Here is a 24420-nt window from a genome sequence, read left to right as displayed (position 1 = left end):
TACGTGGATGCGAATTTATTGCCCCGCGTCTTCCCGCGCGTTCTACGCGTCTACAGCGGGCCGAGATTCTTGAATCGTCTCCAATGGTACTTAGTTCGCCGACTTTTGCAACGAAATTGATGGGAGTTTATTTAGATAACGGTGTCAACAAAGTAGTTTTTAGCGCGGTCTACAAGACATCTAATTCTACCGCGTGAAATATTCCCGTCGTTCAGATCGCATTGCTGTCATGCTATTGATCGATAGAAGATCAATAAGACACGTTAAATCGAACGCATATGGCCAATTGGAACGTCTGTCAGCTCCTGTACACTGACAAAAAGTATGGAGACATAGCCAAAACGGAATTCTGGGTACTTGTGCCGATTTCTTAGAGTAGCATGGTTGATAATAAGCAGCACTATTACGTAATTTAAATCCATTTGGAAATAAAAATAGTAACAGAGCTTTATTAATTGAAAACGGTGTGTCTGAAACTAGAAATATGATAATTCCAGTTCCAGAACTATGATAATTCTAGTTTCAGTAGAACCTTAGTTAAATTCATTTTTTTTTTTAAATAGAAAGTTTCCGTAAGATTTTCAAAGTATAGTATGTAAAATAATATTTAGAATTTATATCACTATAAGTCTATTACCCCTTATATACTCATCATTAAATAGAATGAATTACAAAAGCACCCTCTTGCAATAACACAATACAGTGAGAGTGAAAAGTGAGTATACTCCCACCAGAGGTTGCTATGCTACCCCAAACCATAATAGTACATTTACTGTGTACAACGATATTTCAAAAATATTGTGGTTATAGTTTCGAATTTCCTTTCCCAAATTTTTTGCCTGCCTATTGATCCCGAAAATGTTAAAAAAATCGTGTCCACCTGTATTACTGCCATGATCTTACAATATTAGCATGCTACAAAAGTGTTACACGAACCTCACCTTTGTAATGTGTATACTTAATTTTAACTCTCACTGTATTTAAAATCTGAGAAGTCCGGTTATGGAGAGTTAATAATAAAAACAATCCTGAATTAAAAACAAGCAACTACGGCGTACAATAGTCAATTCCACGAAAACAATGATACAGCAACGTCACACGTCTCCATTATCGCGTGCCCGTTCTACTTAAAGCCCATCTTCACCCCTAAGCACTCGAGGCATCCTCGAACCTCCTGGGTTCTCTCTAAAACTCTCTGATCGTAACACCTTAAGCAGCCGTCGTCCACCGATAAAACTGTGTACCTTAAGCTTTACCCCATCGTGAAGATCCTGATCCAAGGATCGGGTGTGTTTCACACAACCCACATCGCCTGAAGCGACCTAGGAGCCACTTCACTGGTAGCATTCTGCGCCCCTCCCCCCTCCCCCCACACACACACACGTTTATTGTGTCTTGAGCCGTTGTTCCGAGGCTGGATCGGTTCGGAAGGATTGGTTACCGCGGGGGTGGTTGAGAGACGACGTTGTAGCTCGAACAGGGGTAGGTAAGTGGAAGAGTAGGGGGTGGTTGGTGGTTGGTGGCAACGGTGCAGGGTAGAATATCAACCCACGCGGTCTCCCGGACGTAAACCCTTGCTAGTTCGGTTTCGTCTGAATTCGCGTGAGCACGCTGGACGCGTTATCCCGTCATTTCACTCAGGATCGTTCAATTGCATCAGCGACCCAAGAGAGATCTCTTTTGGATAACACGACACTCGATACAGTGGTATTAATCATCATGAAAGAGACAGTAACCGGATGTTGAGAGCTGCATTGATTTTTCGAGGTGGTTGCATACGAGAACGCAGCCGATACCAATGACCCTCGACCTACTCGCGATTAAAGGTCAGAGACTGGCGTTGGCGGGAAGCCGAATCGATGGCAACGACGGTGAACCTGAATTGTTGTTGTGTCGAAGGCGACGTCTACCTGGCGAGAACTGGGGAAGGAGCACGCGCGCAATTTCTATAATCTACGACACCATCACGACGACAGGAGATTGTCAGCAGTTTCCCTCGACGATGTTCGTGGAACCGTCTTCGTATCGTTGGCGGAAGACACACGCGCGAAACTCTCCGCGAACATGAATGAATTCAGTTTTTGTTCTTTCAATTATTGTCGAGGAACGCGTGTTCCGGGATCGAGGAGCAGCAGCACCGAGAATCATTGATCTTTCTCCCCCCCTTTTGGGGCCGGTATACGAGCAACGTCACAGTTTGAGAAGCGTGTGCACGACGCAATTTGTTCGATGACAACAGTGCCGCCCGGTCGGAGTACCGTGCGGCGATCCACATAAATGCGACAATATGGAAGGATCGTGCGGGTAGAGACGGGATCGTTCCAGGGTTGAGGTTCCAGCCACGGATAAGTGATATTTGGTTCGCACGCGGGGGACAACAAAGGCCCAATTAGATTCCGTTTAACGCCTCGACGGGAGCCCTTAATTGATCGGTTCCCCATTATGCTCGGGAGTATCCGGTCGTATCGCGACTTGTTGCTGCAACACGGTGTAAGCGTTGGTCGTGCTCGGTGGTTTCTGTTCGGGTTTTATTGACGTCGGACGGTTTCGTTTGGTTTGCGTCGTGATTAACGATGGAAAAGATCGGTGCATGATATCGTTGGCGAATTGTCGATAGGGATTTCCACTGATGCTTGACGTTATCGAAAATGTGAAATGTTGTTGTTTTATGGTGCGTACTTAAAGAGGAATGCTGTATTTTCGGCGCGTCTGACTAGTGACGGGTTATACTACTTAGCAGTATCTGCGCTATAGTAAATGATTCAACGGTACTTAATGAACTTGTTTAAAAAGTTGAAACTGTTCGTATAAGAAGAATTTAGTTATGGTAGAACTAACGTAAATAAATGATATTTTGTTTACTGAAACTATACGATTTTGTTGAAAATGAAGCTCAAACGGGACGAAATTTTTTGAGACATCACAGTAAATCGTATATTTGTAAAGTTAGTGTAAAGAGGAAGGATTTTTTATATCTTTACGTTCGCGTGTCAGCGCAACAGAGAAAATATTTTTTGGTGATTTCTGTAACCAATTAATGGAGTAGAAGAGACTGAGGACGGAATAAGTACAACGATACCTGAGACAATCGATGAGGACTAATAACGAGCTTAACGAAGAACTTGTGATACACTAGCAACAAATGTAGAAGAAATAGATCGATGTAAAGAATATTGATGATACTAAGGCAGAAACAATGAATTTTCCACTGAAAAACAGTGTGTTCACCGCGAACAACTTCCATTGGATGGAGAACTGGCGCTTGAGAAACATGGATTTAAGGATGTTGGAACCATCGACTAATTTCGAGAACTTTTCGTTCCTGTATCATCCGTACAACTGTTTCTCAGTGTCACCGTATCAGAACTATCTCGATTTCCATCATTACATCAGATCACGACTGATGATCAACCCGAACGGATCATTCGGTCATCAGTACTGCTGCTATCATCAGAAGAACATGGGCACGTCTTTATTCGGTAAACAATTTTACCTAATACAGTCCGACCTCGCTGTACTTAGCTTATAGCAAGATCATGTTCGATAATGCTCAGCTTTTCTTTTATCGACGATAAAGCCACGAGAGATGGGGTCTACGAGGTTTTATTCCTACTACACTTGCGTTGTCAGAAAAATTCAGGCAATAAAAAGTAATCGATGCAACATCTTCTGGCAGAAATTATCTTCTGATTCCCTTGCGTCAGAATAATTTTGTCGACATAACTTTTGCATTTATTTGTCAGTGCCTTCTATTTATTTACTTATTGCGGATATATTTAGCGCGGGACAAAAATGTGAAGCATCTTATTTATGTTTTCGTCAAAAGCATATTTGTGTCTATATATTATAGATCGTAAAAGTGTCGTAAATTGTATCAACTACAGGCAGAAATTGCATTGTCAAGGAAAACCAAACTGGATTGAATAACGTTTTATCGTTTATGTAGTAGATGAAAACCTGTAACAATGATTACAAAGGAAAAATTCCTGATGTTGAATGAATATTAAACATCGAGTACGTCCACCGTTTATTATTTTATTTTCAGTTTCACCTTAATTGCTTTAGGTTTTGTTGGTGTTGTAGTTTTTATACGCAGCAGAACACGTCTACAATAGTAATTCAAATCATTACGAAGTGGGAAATAAAAGAAAATTTGGAATCGTACAAATAGTAACTAGACTGTGGAAGTTTATACATTTATAGCATGTTTTATCTTGGAAAATGCAATAAAATAAAGGTTTTAATAAAGATTACTATTATTGTGTGTTGCCATTAACGTAGTAAAACCTCTAGCAGAGAATTCAGAATACTGTTCCAATTTACTTTGTAAATATTAATATCTGAAACTGTAAGAATAATACAGTCAAACAAAAATTCAACTAATGACGTAAATAAAAAGATGAAAATGCAAAAATAAGGAAATACGTTCACTTCGACTTTAAACGTATTGATACAAATATACACCAAGTATATTTTCATTTTATCTTAATGTAACTAAAACTACACACATTTCCCTGCAACATTTTAGAAGATTAAAAAATCATCTAGAAACCAAACAACAATAATAGGTACATCTTACATTGAAAACAATAAATCATCACTACATCAAGGAAATATGACAGTCGGTACAATGACACAGATCATCCTCATAATCGGCTTACTAATCGTCATCACCATTATCTCGTTGAACACATTCGACGATGACACTGTCACTTATTAGTCAATCATCGATCGACGAATGAACAGCGTTCGATATCCCTCGATCGCGATTGCAATGAAAAGTAGATTATTAGAAGCAACAACAGGGATCGATCCCATCCGTCTAATAGATCCGACGAAGAAGGCTAGGAGAGACGTTGAACGAATAATCCGCGGGAACCGATATTCACGGTGATCGTGGCTATTAATAGCATGGAAACTGGAACCTAGTGTACCTACAATCACAACGCGGCCTTGTCAACTGCATTCCTTCCTTGACCTACACGAACAGACCGTGGGTCTCACATCCTTTTGCACGATCCAACCTTACCGAGCGAGTATTACACTTTCGTGTCGGTCGCGTAAATTGCTCTCAGGTGCTCGGCTACGAGGGAGATATTCTAACGGGGTACACGTGCAATCCAGAAACGTTTCGGCCGTACACCCTCGGGGGGACAATACGAACGGGCGAAAACGCGGGAGAATCCACGTCTGAGCAGTCTTGAAGTAACACCACAAGACGCGCAGTTACCGTTTCCCGCTAAGTTTCGCAGAAAACTATAGGAACTTTAAAGACCCACGGATCGTCTCCGTTAACGGGCAATAAGGGGCCAGTATACAGTGATAGTGTGTACAGCTCTTGCAGGAAATTTTGGGCATTATTGAATAAATGTTTATTTAAGTAGAAGTTTATTTGTTATTTGACAGTTCAAATAACAAACGGAAATAAATTGTTTGTTGTTTGAACAAATTTAAATACATGATTTAAAGTAATGAAATCACCTTCACCGTCGTCGGAAGACAGTAGAGCGAACTTTTTCTTTGGCAATTATAATGGATACGGTAAAATCAAATACACTTTCGGATAACTTGTTTGATAAGTGAATAAAAATAGGAACTTTACAATTTCTTCATTGCATAAAATTAAATAGAAAAGACAAAATGATAAGTATTTTAATTCTTAATGATATCTAAATCAAAAATCAAATTTTATTTTCAAATAAGAAATAATAAATAATTTATTCCTAGCAACGTTTAAATGGCTTTAGTTTGAATCAATAAATTAAGTCTTATTTACAAATGAAATTTTATTTTTATTTACCGTTTATTATTTAATAGATAAATAAAATGTTGCCCAACACTGCTTGCAGGCTGTGGCATTATCCAAATAAACTATTAATAAGAAAAAAAGTAAGCAAGAAGAAATAGTCAAAAAACATCTGAATCCGCGGATCCTTATGCATTTGTAGATAAATGGAAACATACAAAATTTATTGCAAAAAACCTATTACTGACTGCTTAATAAACTTACAATTTCTCCACACCTTTAATAGATCTAAATTTGCAATAAACAACCGAAGACCAGTAATGGCTCAGCCGAAACGCCAAACTAAACAAATGAAACTATCGTAATATGCCCCACTCAGAGAGAGACCAATGCATAAAAATTAAAGTTTATCGATGCGTTGAGCCCTATTCGATCAACGAACAGCGAAATATCTGGTGCTCCTTTCGAAATACGGCTGTCAACGTTATAAAACGTCGGATTGGCAGCGGGTTCGCGATAAACGTCATTAATCATTGTGATAGACCAGCACGGCGTGTACTTATGCGCACGGTGATTAATAACATTTGCAAAACGCCTGAAAACCACCGTAGAACGAAACGGTGAACATCGCCGTTGAAGATGGTTACGCGATCGTTGAACCGGACCGTTTTAAACGGCGAACGAACAATTTCGTCTCGCGTAAACTTTCATAATCTTGCGCCGGGAGAGTTAATTGTTATTGATGCGCGGTAAAACGCGGTTGCGCAACGGGAATCTAGACGGACAATAGGTTACATGCTATGCTGCAAAACGTCGGAGTGGAATGCAGATAACGTGTTCATCAGGCCAGGCCTCGGATCGGTAGGGATTATTTGTTGAAACGAATCCACGGTTCAGTGATTTATACCTTGTTGCTTCCACTATGGAAGAGTCGGTTAGTTAGCAAAAAGGTAGGATCTATATCTTAGAATGTTACGGTTGAGAAGGAAGCGTTATGCATTGTTTTCAATAAAAATTGTTATGTGGATAGAGAATTGAAAAATATTTTTTTACTATTATTTGGTTATTTATGTGGACATCCGATAACTTGTGGAGGATTATCGGTTAATATATAAGCTACAGATTTGTGTGTATTGAAGAATTAAAGGAATGGATTAAGTTTGATGATACTTTTATTTTATGAGACTGTGATTAGTATTTTTATCAGTCTGAGTACGTATGCAGTTAAAGCGTCAGAGACACTTACGACTAGACTGTGGATTTTTATGCAAAATGACATTTTCTAAAGTAATTTATAAAGACAAGTCAGTAAAACATATAGTAAGTACAAGAGCAAATATAAGAATTTCTTTCTTCTCCTAAGTATCTTATTGGGTTCAGAATAAAATAGAAAACTCGTTGCATCTAATGAAAGTTTTGATTTTTATTGTATTTCACTAAGCGTTATAGACTATAAGTGCATAGAATCCACAGTCTACTAATGACTACTTGCGAATTGAGGAAGATATAGCTTTGGAGTTATCTCTACGAAAACAGAAAATGAAGACGACTAATGCGTCTTTCGTTTCTTCATTAGCATCTTAATGACACATACGAATAGTTTCCTTTGCTAAAGACCATGTAAAATTTCTTTAAAAACTTCGTTGTACTTCAAACAGTTTTTAAGTAGAAACTTCTAATGTCGCTTCGGTTTAAACAGTTGTTGCAAGCACAATGGATCACAATGATAAAAAAATTATCCCAATTAATCGAACATTTGCATAAATACCAAAGAGGAAGGGACATTTTCCAATTCTCTGTCCATCTACCAAACACGCAAAGCTTCTCGAATTACCCGGGAATAAAACGTTCTACACCAATATCACGAAACATTCGCGAGGTACGCCTTTCGCGTCATTCAACGTTTATCACGAATTCATTCGACTCTCATCGTCATTGCCACCGTATCTCGCCCATCCGTCGTAAGATCGTAGAAATTCCATCATATAAAAACCGAGCAGAGCCCGCCATCACCACCATCATTCTCACGAAAAACACAAAAGGGTCAGTTCCGATAATCAAGAATCAAACCGCGGCTCATCCCACGCCCATTATCGTGCAGCCATCCCGAGGTAAACACCTGTCCTTATGTTCGATCGAGTATAAACGTGAGATCAACGCCTTATTTCTCAGACTCCCCGGTATCCCTCGGATCAGCAGGCTCGCCGCTCGGGATCCAGCCGGCGGATGCTCCTTCACCCATAAACTTTCCTGCTCCAGGGGAGAGCATGGCCGACACCTCGACCCTGTCGCCGGAGGCTAACATGCCGGGCTCGCCGGGCTGCCCTGTGGTCAAAGTGAAAAGCGAGTATCTGCTAGGCATCCCGAGTCCTGGGACACCGCGAGATCCACTACGGGGCGGTGGCGGGGCTGGTGGCCTGGACGCTCGCGACACAAGTTGCTCGGACCGTGCGTCGCCCGACTCAGTCTTCCCGGACGCCACTACGATGGTGGGCTTCCGAGTCGTTGAGGAGCAACAGCAGCACCATCACCAACAGCACCATCAACAACAGCAGCAGCAGCAGCAGCAGCAACAACAACAACAACAGCAGCAGCAGCAGCAGCAGCAGCAGCAGCAGCAGCAACAGCAGCAGCAGCAGCAGCAACAGCAGCAGCAGCAACAGCAGCAGCAGCAGCAGCACCAACAACAACAGCAGCACCAACAGCAACGTTCTGGTACACCGTTACCGACCAGATCGTCGCCTTACTCGCCTATACAGGCGGTTTCCACGACTCCCATGCCCCAAGAAGCAACCTCAAGGAGCGACAGCCCCGACAAAAGTGACCTGTCCTCCGTCCAAACTAAAGAGGAGTTCGATAACTCGGTGTTCGACGGAGGGGGTGGTGGTAGCACCGGTAGCGGTGGCGGTGGCGGTAGCGGAGGACGCTCCGAGACCTCCAGTCAGCCGAGCCATCGGAGCAGCCCATCCTCGCAATACAATTCCAACCAGAGCATGAGTCCCAGCGCAAGCACCCAGCACAGTGTTCAACAACAACATCAACAACAGCCGCAGACTCCGCCCACGCCACCCAGACCCCGAGCCCCATCGGTGCCGCCCCATCTTCTCGCTCATCACCAATTTTGGTCGCAAAACTCCGGCGTACAGGGATTCGCCACGCAAAGGCTACTGAACGGAGTTATCAGCAGCGCCGTCAACTACGGGCAAAATGTCGCGGTCGTGTCCACCAGCAGTAACAACACGAACCTGAGCAGCACGGGGAACGGCGGTAATGGGGTCACCTCCATGAACACGGGCGCGACTACCACCACATCCACGTGTAAGTGAACTTTGGGAGTAGTATATTCGCGAACGGTAATAGTTTTAGCTGTATACCGAATGAATAACCTCAAGACTTTTTTATTTACTTTTTATCTACTGTCCACCTATCATTACTACCCCCGACATCTCTCCCCCATTATTGTCAAGGCTAAAGAAAGTCACGATTTGAAGGAAACAGAGACACCGGTATTAAAAATATTTCCAAAACGCGTTTATAGAGACAGAACACCATACAGTAAATCCTCGATGAGTGTTTCATGTCTCCTCAACACAGACAACGTCATATCCCCGGGTGAAAGCCTGACTTTTTAACGAAGTTTAGCACAGCTTTGGAATTCTGAAACCAATGACATTTGTTTCAGTCACATGTGACTTTTTCTGAAATATTTAATGTTCAGTGCAGCGGATCCTTCGAACACTCGTTAAAGATTTACTGTATCTTCTAAAAAATCATACCGCAGAACATCTTATAAACACGACTTCTGATCTGTTCCAGGTGAAATGAAACCACCGGCGCAAAGACCGGCGCCGGCACCCCCAAGACCGCCGCCCACGGTCATCATGGGTGAGATGGGGGGCGTCAGGACGATGATATGGTCCGCGCCCCCATTGGATCCCGTACCACCGCCAGCGGCGTCGTGGACGACCACCGCCGCTGCGGCATCCTGTTCTTCCTCGGAAGAATCGGCCGCCCAGTTACTCCTGAACCTGGGTCAGGAGTCCAGGGGCAAACCACCCTGCGTTTCCTATGCGTCCGGTCCACCGCTTAACATGGAGAGGTTATGGGCCGGTGATCTGACGCAATTACCGGCCGCGCAACAGATGCAGGCACTGAACCTGACGGCCTCCAGTTCCGGTCAGACCTGGGTAAGAAACGGTGGGGTCGTGAAATGCGAGTCCGCGTCGCAATCGATGTCTGTGGCGCCTCCTGCGCCACCGATGCCGCCCCAGGAACACGAGGAGGACGAGACGCGTATGATATGTATGATCTGCGAGGACAAGGCGACCGGTCTTCACTACGGGATCATCACATGCGAAGGGTGAGTGACAGTCGTCTGTCTTGTGAGCACGTCAGCTATACCTTATCCGACGAGTCAGTAAAAATAAACGAAACACTCGTGTGCTAAACCAAGCTATTGGCTGAGAACCCTGTCTCACCTAAATGGTCAGCGTCTTACCTTGTTTATAGTTACTGACTTGACTCGTTGAATGAGGTATAGACGTTTGAGATCAATCTATATAGGGTGAGTCATTTAACCCTTTCGATACTACAGGCGACTATATACCACGAAGTAACTACTGTGTACATTACACAGTTCTTGATCTTTTAAAATACATTTAATACCATATTTTATTGCGCTTAAGTTCTTTGGAAGTTTTTAAATCTATGAAAAGAAGGCCACGAATTAATTTGTACACTTAAAATTTCCCTCTCAAAACCATTCGACTTTTATCTGTGATATTTTTCGGTATCATCGATAGTTTCGAAAATATTCACTGGGATCGATTTAAATGACTCGCTTATCATAAAAGTAACGTCAAATATACACATCACTAAATCCCCCATTTCATGTGCATCGATCTAATACATGTAAAAAGGAGTAAACAGACACGATTCGAATTGTCAGTAAAATCCTTACCTCTACTATTTTTTAACTCTCTTAAATGCAACTTGGAACCATTACAATGCTTCCCAAATAAAAGTATACACGTGTTTAGGAATTCAATTTACAGATATATTTAACAAATTCTGTCAAGATTATTAGGAAGATCTTAAAGCGTCTCGGAACTGAATTGCAATAATCAAATGAAATGTCTAATGAAATTGTAATACACCTGCATATCTCGAAACGCTTCAGTTCGGATGCCTTTCGGCGACATTGTACACGCTAGGTGGTTTCGACGATCTGCTTAATTAGAGATAATTACAGAGAACTATGCACGGAAAGCTAGGACTTGCGCTACTCATGGTCCTAAGGGTGTCCCACGACGCACTCTGACCTTTAGAGGTCCCAAGCCTACACGTGCGTCCTAGCAACTCTCGGAAATACACTCGATTGCTAGTGTCTTCGAAGACACTACGTCACTGTCCAAGTGGGAACATACATAGCGGCGAAGATCCTTCTATATAGCGGAAATCCATAGTCTATGCCATCGTGTTTTTCATCCTATACCTTTACGTGACACCGTTCTCCGTTTTCCAATTTCGTTTTTCGATTGACCTTTACATGTTACGTCGAACCTAATTGCGACGTTCGATCTATAAATTCTCAACTTTTTGAGCCAGATAGAAAGTTTGTTGAATGTGCTGTCGTTTCTTTCGAGGATTTAGAAATTTTTTCTTCGGAGAAATTATTTAATTGACGAAATTTTAAATGTATGAAGTACAAATGACGATTTGGATTTTCTATTAGATGCAATTATTAGCGATTAATGATATCATTAAAGCATCTACTTCACGATATTTGATGTTTAACTGAAACATCGTCAATGAACTCTGCATTTTCTTCCTTCAAAGTGGAATTTACACAAACAAATCGAGATAATATAGATAAAGAGAAGAGAGACACAACATTGAATCTTCAAAGTTAATTTCTTTGTTCCTGATTTGAGGTGACCATTTTTTTTACATTTTATTTTGTCAGGCGGTTCATAACTTTTCTTTCAAAGACAATGGAGAATAGGATCATCCAACGTTTTCAAGGTAAAATGAAAACTGTACTTCAAGGTACTTTCCATACTACTATATCCAGCAACGGAGCTAATTAGTCCCTAAAGTTACTACAGGGTATCGTTACACGTTCTCATTCTTGTTTATCCTATGTCTATTGTCCTGTCGGACGAACACGACAAAATTAGTTGGTAAAAGTCCTCCACGTGTCTCCCTATGCATCCCGGTATAACCGTAATTCAGTGGGCATGAATTTTTAATCTGTTCCTAGGTTAAAGCAGTAAAAACACTTTCAACGGATGAGAAGTACATATATATCAAAAAGTTAATATTTTGTACGAAAATTCGGTAATATTTGAACTGCGAATATTCATGCATCTTCATATCTGTGTAGAATAATTTAGCAAGAAAAGAAGTAAATAAACATTCTCTTCCTCTATCAATAGTTTAATGATGATAAAAATAATGCAATAACTTTTCTAATCTATCAACAATTTTTCACCATCCTGTGTCTTGCGTAAACGCATAAAATCCAAGAGTAAAAACATGATTAACAGATTTCAGAAAGTACATTTTGTAAAAATCATTAATATTGAGCCACTTAAAGTAACTCCAATTCGCAAAAATGTTTTTCGTGTAGCTGTGACATTCTCGTGTCCTGAAAAGATTAACCTAATTTGCACGTTGCAAAATAAAGAATGAGATTCTGATTTTGGGCTGATTTTAGTACAGTTATCAGAAAACATGTAGAATCCACGAATTATTGATCACACGATATTAAATGTTTGAATAATAAAGTTCGTGCCAAAGGTGAAAATAATATAATTTGTTTCTGTGCAGATGTAAAGGGTTCTTCAAGAGAACCGTACAAAATAGGCGGGTGTACACGTGCGTGGCAGTAGGCGGCTGCGAAATAACGAAAGCCCAAAGAAACAGGTGTCAATACTGTCGCTTCAAAAAGTGCATTGAACAGGGTATGGTCCTTCAGGCTGTTCGAGAAGATCGGATGCCTGGTGGCAGAAATTCTGGTGCTGTGTATAACCTTTACAAGGTTTGTATAGATATCATTTGTCATCTCGAATTGTAAATATGTACATTTATCCCCCGATTTAAATTACATTGTCCCCGATAAAAAATATTTAAAAAAAAAATATTTTTAGAAATTAATAAACAGAAGGCCCAAAATATGTTTGGAAGTTGTTAAAAATAAAGGTGATCATTTTGATGAGGCACATATTTTGATGAAGATACGTTTATTCGGTATTGTTAACGCAAAGACGTTATAGCATATAAGCCTGCGATTTTAACAAAAAATCTGTAACTTGACTGTTTAAGATTTTACTTAACTGCTTCCAAATTTTCAAACGCTGGTATATATCTGAACAATAAATATAACACCGATGAAGACACTAAAATAAAATGTATTCAAACGAAAATCGAATAGATAACAGTATATAAACTAAAACATTAGCACTTCAGTTGCATAAAATCTGCAACTCTCACAGTTGCGAAACTTCTAAACGAAATTCGAAGCTATTGAAACATAGTGAAGCTTATCATGAAATTAAACGATTTAAAATCATTCGTCATCAACAATAGGAGTAGACGGCGTGTTAAATTTCAATCAGGTCAATTATCAATCTCAGGTGAAGTACAAAAAGCACAAGAAAAGTAATAAAGCGAGCGCAGTGGGCGGAAATATGGGTGGCATGGGTGGCGGCGGTAACGTTGGCGGTGTGAACGGATCGGGATCCCTCGGTGGTACCAAAACCACCATGGGCTCGACGATGTTGGACAGGCACATGGCTGCGGCCGCACACCATAGCCAACAGCAACACGCTCAGCTGGCTGTTGGTTACCTACATCATCACAAAATTTCGTCGGGCGATCCGCTCAACTCACAACCTACCCCCAGTCATCCGAGTCACCCCGCGCATTCGGGTCACCTCGTCAACGGGACGATACTGAAGACGGCGCTCACCAACCCCTCCGAAGTAAGTACCCAATATTTATATCTCCTTATAAGAATAATTATTATAATACACTGTAATACAATATTACGTTATAATGCAATATATGTAATACAGTAGAATTCCTTTTATCCGAACGTGCCAGGAGATAAGACGATAATAGCGATTCCCTAATTCTCCATTTCGGCACTGTTTAGCAGCTCTTAATGTGTTTAGATAGTAAGAGCCGAAATAATTGAAAGTATATAAGAATTACTTGAATTTCTGAAGTGACAGTTATAGGAACAGTGGGGTTGATCGCACCTGTCAAAAGTGAACGGAACAAAAGTTTTCACTCGACGAACAAAAGGAATCACCAATGTAGACAACAAAAACGACGACCACTCGAGAGTCCATCGAGTATGGTAATTTTCACTGGTTCTTTTTTTTTTTTTGTGTGTGTATACACCTCGAGGCAATTTCTACACGAGACCATAGTCTCGTGTGGCGCAACGACGTTCGTTTTCACGCGATCTTCTCATCTGCGTGATGGCTGATTGAACAGCGCGGGGGCGCGTTGTAACCGATTCCTCGGGGATTTCTCTATCAACGGCATTCGGGTCGATTATCTAACCCAATCTCGATTCTATACGTGCGAAACATTAATTAGCCTTTTGTTGATACGTTCTCGGGGCGCCGTTGGTAGCCTCTGATATAGATCAACGTCCGCGTCTGCCGCGTTCAGAGCGATTCGAGAGTGATTTATTCCGACGTGGCTCGTTAGAAATCGAATGCAGGTCGACAAAAGTTGATCCCCCGCGAGAGAGAATCCACGGCGGCTGATGAGAACGTCCCGAAGGCATCATCCTCACTTTCACTTTCGAGGCAGCTGCACGCGATCGGAGTCACATGCACTCGACTCGAAATCTTTCCTGCTTAAGGTGGACGGTTTTCTTATTTTTTCCTTTTTTTTTTTATCTTACCCAGTTGCAGAACTCGAAAGATCGTGCGATAAACGTGCGACGGGAAAGAGATGCGTGAATATGAACGGCTAAATCTCGCCTTGTATGTGATCAACGACAGAACCAGGGGAGAGAAATTTTCGAACGTTCACCTATCGTCGATCCAACGATTCGCGAAATCGTGTGGTACCGATGTCACGTTGGTCAGAATTACATCATGGATATTCTTGGATCTGCGGTCGCGAAGGAAAGGAGATCGTTGCAACGTTTGTTGAACGCGCGTCGAGTTGATTAATGGACGGTGTTTGGTAGTTCTCGTCGAACTGGTATCGGAATGATTCGAAAAGAAATTGATCGATACTGTAACCGGACAAATGTATTCGGACGGAGAGGATTTTCCTTTTCTTTTTTTTTTTTTTTTTTTTTCGTTTGTTTTGTCGTTACGGTGATGTTACAAAAGTTCTGGCCTGGCGGAGTGTTTAGGGTAGAACTAGGTAGTACTGTGTATTAAGGGGTTATGCCTACCAGGGAGCTCAAAAAAAGACATGTACTTTCGCAGTTTTTGGACATTAACTACATTATAAGTTCAATAAATAAGACTTAAATCATTTCTGCTGCGAGTTACCGAATTTAAGAGCTTTGGCTACTTTTACAATAATATCAGTAATAATTTTACTAATCAGTCATCTTGATTGCTTTGCTAGTTCTAGTGTTAATAAATTCGTCTCCGAAAGAGGTTAATTAACCGACAAAGACGACACCAAGACTCAATTTTCACGACAAAAATCGAAAAAGAAACAATAGATCGAGGCGGTTGAGAAGAGCATCGAATTCATAGGATTTCGATCGGTCTTCAACACGGCCTGATCCTGAAATGAATGAACTCTCCGTTGCAATTTCACTTTCTTACGACTTTGCTTGCGCAAGCCTCAAGGTTTCCCACATTACGAAAGCCGATAGATACAACGGGCAAGCCGGCTCGAGAGCTGGTCGTCGGTCGTCGGTTGGTCGGTCCTCGTCGTCTCGCATGCCTTTTCGTACTCGTCTAAACGCAGCATTATCTTTTACATCGTGAAAGTGTTTCCTATTAGGTGGTGAAACCCCACTGGCTCGAGCCGCGATAAGTCGTTCGACGACGAAAATTAATCCCTCCCGTGAGTCGAGCCGTCGCAACAGAATATTCCTCGTCGCTGATAATTGAATTTTCTCTGCATGATGCAACTGTAATAGTAGATTGGTGAGACCAAGTATAATTCATTGCAAAACTTTTGATGGATTTTCTGCAGATGATACAATCGTCGCATTTTTGTGAAAATAATAGCGAATTTTAAGATATTACGTGTCGATGTCAATGTAACAGGGTAAATTGATGATTGGAACAGAAATTTATACGATTCGAAATGTGTATTATTGTTTAAAATAAAATTGGAATTGAGCTTTTAGGAGATAAATTGGAGATAAAAGGGATAAACATTACGAACATTGTAAATAAAATTTGTGACTTGTTTAGGGAAACTGTTGTATCAATCCCACTCTGCGGTAAACTATAAACTTACTAATATGATTTAATTATATGAATTCAATAATAAGATTGTGAAAATTTGTTTATCATAATAAACATTTCTATTGAAAATACATATGTTATAAAGGAAGTATTATGTATTTCATTAAATTATAGTTCAAATTATAACTAGTGTATTGTTTTCGAGCCAACTCGATCAACAAATTTGCGCTCACCTAGTAAATACTAGAACTACGAATATAATTTTGTAGTAACTATACAGAACGCGACCGAAAGGATGGCTAAGCGGGCAAGTGGTGATTCCTTCTGCAAAAATAAATCAAAAGTACAAAATAAAATTTGTTCATCCGACACTTTATTTTCGAGAAAATCGATTTTGAAACATCATCTAAAACTCGTGCTGGCAGTAAGTAGAAACGGAATGCAATGAACAGACGCGTCCAGTAGCTGCACTCGTGTCCAGCATATTTTAAAAATCGATTATCTCAGAAACAAAGCCTCGCATGAAAAAATTCTATTCTGCACTTTTAACATGTTTTTGCATAAAGATTCACCTTATGTCCGCTTGTGCCATAATTTTCGCCTAATTACAGTTCTGAACCTTGTGTATCTCCTCGTTACAAATTTCGAGAACAGCTAACTGACATTTACACTTCGCAAACAGATGAAACAACGTTACTCGTCGTTCTAAGTGCTGATCGAACTTCGCGAAACAAATCTTCGAACGTGAATCGATCGGTATTTATGAACACATATGCAAATCGCTACCGCCATTGGGCTGATGCAACGGTTTAACGATCGCTCGCGATGGGAGAGCGTTCGTTCATGTAACACAGAAACGAAAGACGATAATCAGATTGTTCTAATTCGCCGATGATGGTTGAGAGTATGGGAACACGGTGTAAAAGGATTGATCCGCGTGGACGGGCGAACTTCGACAGGTTTATCGGGAATATTCGAACGTAGTTTACGAACGGCGGACGTACAGAGGTATGCAAACAACGACAAGAATTACACCGGGAACATTCGGCCCGGTAGAGGCCATTGCCAAAAGTGAAATCGATGACTCGAACACCGGATAAATATTGCCCGTGTACCGGCATTAAGGAGGTCACTTTCCATCTCCGGGCCGAGTCGTTGCGCGTTCGATGCAACACCCGGACGATCCAGAATTTTTAGAAGTTACACTGCTGTTCCAATAGTGTTAGAACACCTGGGTCTGTATAAAGAAAACGTGATGTTTCATGAAAATAATATATTTTTAACTATTTTTTTAACACATCGATGAATGAACACTTAAGAGATTTTGTAACTATTAAATTTGAATTTTAAATGATAACGATGTTACTAAATACTTGGCATATGAAAAGTATATTTTTTAATATCTATACCTTTTTATAACGTATAGATTTGAGTTTGACAAATTGGAAAAATGTGATTAATTAAATTAAAGATGTTATATAAATGAATATTTCTAACCAATGGCGCGAAAATTGTTTGAATATGAAACGAGTAATTGAAAGAAATCGATATTTAGTTATTTATTTATTTTTATAATTTAATTGATTTGTATTTATATACAATGTTCATTTACTGGTGTATTCATTTATCGTGCAACAGCCTAATATAATCATTCGCAGTCTAACATCCACCATCATGAATACAACCTGTTATTATAAAACAAGGTATTAATAAATAATATACACAGTGCAACATTTCTCCTCTTATGGATGAAATAACGACCTAACAAATGCTATTGCACATAAAAAGAAGATTATACAATCCCCGCCTCAACAATCGCAGTAGCCAACAAAACCAACATCCCAATAGAACAATACCAACCGTAGTTACCATCAAGAAATTACTGGAAGGTCTGAATTCGATAAATTGTCTACACGATCATCACGGGAAGTGAACGGAAAAAGATGAAAAATTCACGGGGTCCCGATACGGAATCGTTAGAACGTCGAAATCGTTAGCCGTTGTCGACGGTCGCGTCGAGGCGTCGTCCACGAGTGAAATACACAGCACGACGATGACGAGGACACGGTGAGGTACGGGACAATAGAAAATCAGCGACAGCCGGTGCCAAGGACGGGCAGTTCTCCGGTTGTTTCGTAACTCGTGAAAGTCTGCACAAGGGACACTGACCTCACCCTACCACCTTCTCTTCCTCCTACCAACACCTTCGATCCCTCCACCTCTCTGCTGTATCGGCGATCGCCTTCAACGTGTTACGAACGTGTCCCACGGTTCCCGACGTAGATACACACGTGTGGACGAAACTTCACAAGTGTATGTATGTATGTAGCCGTCGGTGACGGCGAGGATCGGCAGCTTTCGCCGAAGGTATCGGCCCATTCGACGCTCAGCTCTCCCTCTCGCCCCACGTACTCCACAAATACCGACCTCGAGGAAGTACCTCGAGGTCTGAAAGGTCAGTGAAAGGCCGGATCGGATTTACGTAGGAAGCGCGAATATCCCCTACCTTCTACCGTTCCCGATCGACGGATCGAAATTATTGAACCGCGACGAGACGGTCTCTGACACGACCACGATGAGGTCGCGGAAGTTTCGAAAGATTCCGAACGACTTTGTAGGCGAACTAGGAGGTGAGATCGATCGACTGTGCCACGAGATTAATCGTTGCTCGTTTCGTTCAAAAATTACTTCTATTTCGAGTACTTTCAAGACCGAGAATCAAGGGGACCGTGTGCAAAGTCGTCAAAGTGAGAGTATGAAATGAATGGTAGCAATGAAAGTACAGTGGTATCTAATTGGGTTAGGTAAAAAAACGTATTTGCGCATAACCGTTTTGTAAAAATAATTTTATAGGCTTCCTTTCTATTACTTTCTACGGGCTTAATATACCATCGTATTTTCTTCGTTTTGTATGTTCAATATGTTTATTGTGAAAGATTTGATATGCAAATACTTTTTCCAATACGTTGTCTTATATAAATACCCTTGAACTGGCGTATCGTCACTGAAAAGCACGAACTATGGTAGAAATTTAATACACGATGATTACATGTATATTCCTCTGCTATTGGCGTGAATGGTACGACACAAATAGCCTGTAAACTGTACGAATTGTTTAAGTTTGTATTTGATATAATCCAGCTAATTATACTTGATTTAATATAGTTTTGATAAACAATGAGGGTATCACTCAGAAAGGAAATCTTTTATGTTCAAGGTGGTACATTTAAGGCAGAGGCTAGACAACGCTGTGAGCAGTTCGAGGGATCGAGCTTTTCCTTTGGACGCGACCCTCGCCATGATCCAAACCCTTATAGACTGCGACGAGTTCCAAGATATCGCTACATTGAGGGTACGTTCACAAGCTTCGCATTTTCAAGCAGTGCTTAATGCAAAATAGTGAATAAACAGCGTTCATAAACGCGATTCGAACTTAATCTTCAATTTCATATACTATTCGATGAACAAACCATGTATGGGGTGCACCAATAAGCAATCCACAATGATTTTAATACACTGGCAATGCAGTTTAAATTTATAATAATTTTCCGAACCTTCTGGCTAGTCCAAAAGTTGAAGAATAATAAAAACAAAAATTTCACAAACAAACGTATGAACTACTTATTGGTACACTTAATATGTCGAATTTATTGTATCGTGTGTAAAAGGAGATCTTGTCTTGGTTTCGAATACAACCTATAGAACACAAGACTACCCATCCATCCATCCCATTCACGATCGTCTCTCGCTCATATTCCAGAACTTGGACGAGCTACTGGACCATAAATCAGACTTAAGTGAGAAGCTGTGTCAGATAGGAGACAGCATAGTGTACAAGTTGGTGCAGTGGACCAAAAGGTTACCGTTTTACCTTGAGCTACCGGTCGAAGTTCACACAAGGTTGCTCACCCACAAGTGGCACGAGCTACTGGTGCTGACCACATCCGCCTATCAAGCGATGCATGGTCAGCACAAGTTCACCAACGCCGGTACCGACGGGACGGGAGCGGACTTTATGCAAGAAGTAATTACCGACTCTTTCGATTACCGCGTTGAAGTCACCGCGACATCGCCGATTCAGAGATTCGGAACTTTCACTTTAAAACAGGAATTGAAAACGGTTATGGTTATGGTATTAATTCCGTTTCTCGAAACAGTTACGAAGAAAGCAATAGTAAACTGTTAAGGGTGAAGAAGGTTCTGACCACGTTATATCGATTCTATATTGATTCTATATCGGTTCTATATCGGTTCTATATCAGTACTAAATCGGTTCTATATCGATTCTATATCGATTCTAAATCGGTTCTACATCGGTTCTATATCGATTCTAAATCGGTTCTATATCGGTTCTATATAGATTCTAAATCGGTTCTATATCGGTTCTATTTAGATTCTAAATCGGTTCTATATAGTATCGGTTCTATATCGGTTCTATTTAGATTCTAAATCGGTTCTATATAGTATCGGTTCTATGTCGATTCTGTATCGATTTAAAACGGTTCATAGATCGGTACTTTCTACACGAAGTGCAAGAAACGATACTCACCGTCGTGTGCCAGTTTAGTTTACTCTAACGATAAAGGAACATATTAATTTTTAAAGGAACAAAAAATCCTAGAGACTCTCTGTCGCTAAGCCTTTCGATTGTTTCTATCTCCGGTAATCCAAACTGGCACGTGAAGCTGAGTACTCTTTCTTACAATTCGTGTAGAAAGAAACGAACCAGAAGAACGATAGAACCGTTCTAAAAACAGTTTTGGACCGATATAGAACCGATATAATAGACTGTGGAACCGTAACCGGAATCGATACAGACCAGAACCTTTTTTACCCATAACAGCTACAGTATTATTTCGATTCTTCATAATCGTTTTAGACAGAACTTTTATGTAACAGTCATTAACAGTTATTTGCTAGGCCGTTTCAACCCCTGCTTTAAAATCGGTCGCGAATAGAGACATAAAATGGCCACTTATCAGACCAGGAGATAAATGTGTATTTAATACATATACAATTTTATTAAGGGTTCGATTTAATGGATTTGTTCGCGTGCAGGTTTCGAATAACATGTATACGCTACAAACGTGCCTAACCAGCATGATGGGCCGGCCGATAACCATGGACCAATTACGGCAAGACGTAGGGCTCATGGTAGAAAAGATCACATACGTTACGTTAATGTTCAGGAGGGTGAGGCTACGGATGGAGGAGTACGTCTGTCTGAAAGTAATCACCATGCTCTCACAAGGTAAGTATTTTTAATTACCGATCGTTTGACAAACAAAATTCCTCGATCTATCTACGTTCTCTTATTATATTGCCGAGAAATAGAAAATATAAAGAAATTTTTACTTCCTGATAATGCTGCAATTGGAGATGCAAAATGTAAGTTTGATTTTAACAATACTGCTCGCAATTGTTCGAAAGTTCAGATGATATTTTTAATATGAAATACATTTGTTTATTTTTGCTATTCTATTAGAGACAGTAAAACATAACGTCGGTATGATCAAAGTTTGTCACTGAAACAAAAAGATAATTACTTCTGCTATATAAATGAATAAGGGATTTCATTGAAAGTTTATAATTGAACTTCAAAACGAAGTAATTGTTCCTGATTAATAAACTTAAAGTAAACTTTGTATAAAGTTTATTATTATTATTATTGCTGGTTTTATTCTTGAGTTTGCACAACTGTGAGCAGTTGTAAACATAAATTTCTTCTATCCAACGTAGTTATTAATTAAGCATATTCCATTATTTCATGCAACCATTTGTCTCGATGTTGGGTTGAGTAATTAGTGCCTTTTTAATGATTCTATTATAGAATAATAAAAATAATTTCATTTACAACTTAAATTGTTTGCTGCAAACTCGAATAATAATTGGCTGATTCTAAGGTTTTTTTAATTAACTTCATGAAATGTTTTAAATACAAAATAAATCATTGTCGTTAAATCTGAACAAACTTGTTGCTAAACCAAATACGAAACAAATAACCAATTACCAAATGAAAGAAGTAAGGCCAGAAATCAGTAAAAATGTCGACCGATTCACAATTTTTTCTCTTGTATCTGTCTTCTCTTAGCACGTGGAGGTACAATGGAATTAGAACAAATACAAGAACGGTACATGAGCTGTCTGCGAAGTTTCGTCGAGCACAGCGCGCCCCAACAGCCGAGTCGGTTTCACGATCTTCTCGTCAGGTTGCCGGAAGTAAGTTCGAGAAATACAGAAATATCCGATGGTCGTACGTTCTTGTCGCGTGCAAAATGTTTCGAAATTTTCAGAAAATTATAATAATCGATGAAAATTGGAAAAATATTAGGATCATCGATAGAATTAGTTAACCAATGATTCCGCATGGATAAAAAAAAATACACGAGACACGATAACTTCTATAAATTTGTATCGGGAATAGAACGATCCAGAAAGTAACGTTTCGTCTTAAAATCATTTTTGAAATATCGAATAAAAAAAAAAGAAACTATCAAGAACCGTCCGGCTTAAGTCGATCCTGTTTTCTTGCTGAATTCCAGGTACAATCGGCGGCGGCTCTTCTACTCGAGAGTAAAATGTTCTACGTTCCTTTCCTATTGAACTCAGCAATTCAAAGATAGTAAATAAAAAAAAAGCCCAACTGACGATAAACGAAGCTGAATACCTATATACATACTATACATACAGAACATATAAATATATACATATATAAATAATACGAAGCAGAAGAAAACGTAATAGAACCGAACGAACAAGAGCAAACAGAATATGTATACAAAACAGACGGGCTCGTTGAGGATAACGAAAAAAGGGAAAAGCTTTGTTTGCGTATGTATGATAATTATATAAAAGTATATATATATATATATATACATATAAATAATATAAATCTGTGTGTTCGTTGCGTTGTACAAACAAAAAGTGGGTTGAAAGGAGGGAACGGAGAACCCGTGAGAAGCGTGATAAAACAGACAAGGAGACAAGGAGAAACGAGGAATAAGGAATGGGAGAACGAGAAGAAAATATCGGAAGGGGAGAGAATGCTTTAAAAATAAGAAATATGAGAAATTAAATAATAAAAGAAAATATAAAAGTTTCGAAAGGGAGGGAGAGAAAGAGCTTGAACGTGAGCGGGAGAGAAAGAGAGGGCGAGTGATAATAGAGAGAGAAAGCGCGCCACCTCGAGATGAAATAAATCAATCGAGGAGGGAACTGAACTTTTTTATCGAAACTAAAAGACTATAATAATATATTTCTGTACGCAGTACCGCGCAACTACGTCATTGTGTGTTCACGTTGCATAATCCGATCGATAATAAGACTCTCGTTACGTACGCTCACTGTAGGCCATCTACTACCACCTACTACTACTACTATTACTACTACTACTACTGCTACTACTACTACTACTGCTACTATACTATTACTCTCCACCACTATCGACTAAAATAGCAGGCTACCAAAACGACCGAAAGATCAGTCGACCGATGATGATGATGGTGATCATAATAATAATGATGATGATGATGGTGATAATGATGATAATGATGACCGATGACAGGTTACGAACAATGGCAGAGAAAACGATCGCTCGACGAAACATCGACCGACACGTACGCACGTGATTTTATGTACGATAAGTATCATCTTTAACACAAATAGAAATGCATACATATGCATACGTTAGAGTACGAATCCCCCTTAAACAGACAGAACTATGAACGCCTGCATACTCGCAACCCATCTCATCTATGTACCCATGTGATTCTATTCCCCTCTCCTGAAACAGCGATCGTCGTTATCACGTACTGCAAGCATAAGTGTGATATTTCAGTTACCAATCGACAGAAGAGAAAATACAGAACATTACCTACTAGCCATTCGAACGTTCGAATATCAATGTAGAATGTCGTCAACAGAAACTCTAATTGTATCCTCGGCAAAATGGATGACGTTCGCGTGATCGTTGTTATGAAAAAGAAAACGAAAATGGAACTATGCATATATAGTACGTGCAGAAAGTTAACGGTGTCCATGGTTTACAAAAAAGAAACAAAGAACTGAAGCTGTCGAAGAGATTTCGGATGGAATTTATTGTCGTCCTCGTTGTTATTGTCGTTCACGTCATCGATCCACACTCCGAATCATGGTCCAAGCGCGCAACACAGAAGACTATATTATATATACATATATACATATATATGTATATATTCACCGTTTTGTTAATTTACATTTTATCACCATCGACGTAAACCTCTACCTGTA

General features: G+C 40.1%; 1 protein-coding gene across 1 annotated transcript in view; it reads left to right on the top strand.

The window, feature by feature from the left end:
• The window catches only part of LOC107190081 (hormone receptor 4), a 36979-nt gene extending 14192 nt beyond the window's left edge, over nucleotides 1-22787 (top strand). The window contains exons 3-13 of the mRNA XM_015578808.1: nucleotides 7919-8247; nucleotides 8377-8629; nucleotides 8669-9064; nucleotides 9563-10106; nucleotides 12578-12788; nucleotides 13384-13731; nucleotides 19370-19504; nucleotides 19913-20176; nucleotides 21211-21403; nucleotides 22244-22371; nucleotides 22695-22787. Coding sequence (XP_015434294.1) covers nucleotides 7919-8247; nucleotides 8377-8629; nucleotides 8669-9064; nucleotides 9563-10106; nucleotides 12578-12788; nucleotides 13384-13731; nucleotides 19370-19504; nucleotides 19913-20176; nucleotides 21211-21403; nucleotides 22244-22371; nucleotides 22695-22775 — 2882 coding nt within the window. The 3' untranslated portion in view covers nucleotides 22776-22787. The remainder of the gene's footprint in view (nucleotides 1-7918; nucleotides 8248-8376; nucleotides 8630-8668; nucleotides 9065-9562; nucleotides 10107-12577; nucleotides 12789-13383; nucleotides 13732-19369; nucleotides 19505-19912; nucleotides 20177-21210; nucleotides 21404-22243; nucleotides 22372-22694) is intronic.
• Nucleotides 22788-24420: the final 1633 nt, after the last annotated feature.

Source organism: Dufourea novaeangliae, unplaced genomic scaffold (assembly GCF_001272555.1).
Source record: "Dufourea novaeangliae isolate 0120121106 unplaced genomic scaffold, ASM127255v1 scaffold172, whole genome shotgun sequence".
In the NCBI taxonomy this organism is placed as follows: Eukaryota; Metazoa; Arthropoda; class Insecta; order Hymenoptera; family Halictidae; genus Dufourea; species Dufourea novaeangliae.
The sequence above is the reverse complement of the archived record's forward strand: the minus strand, read 5'-3'. Positions and strand labels throughout refer to the sequence as shown.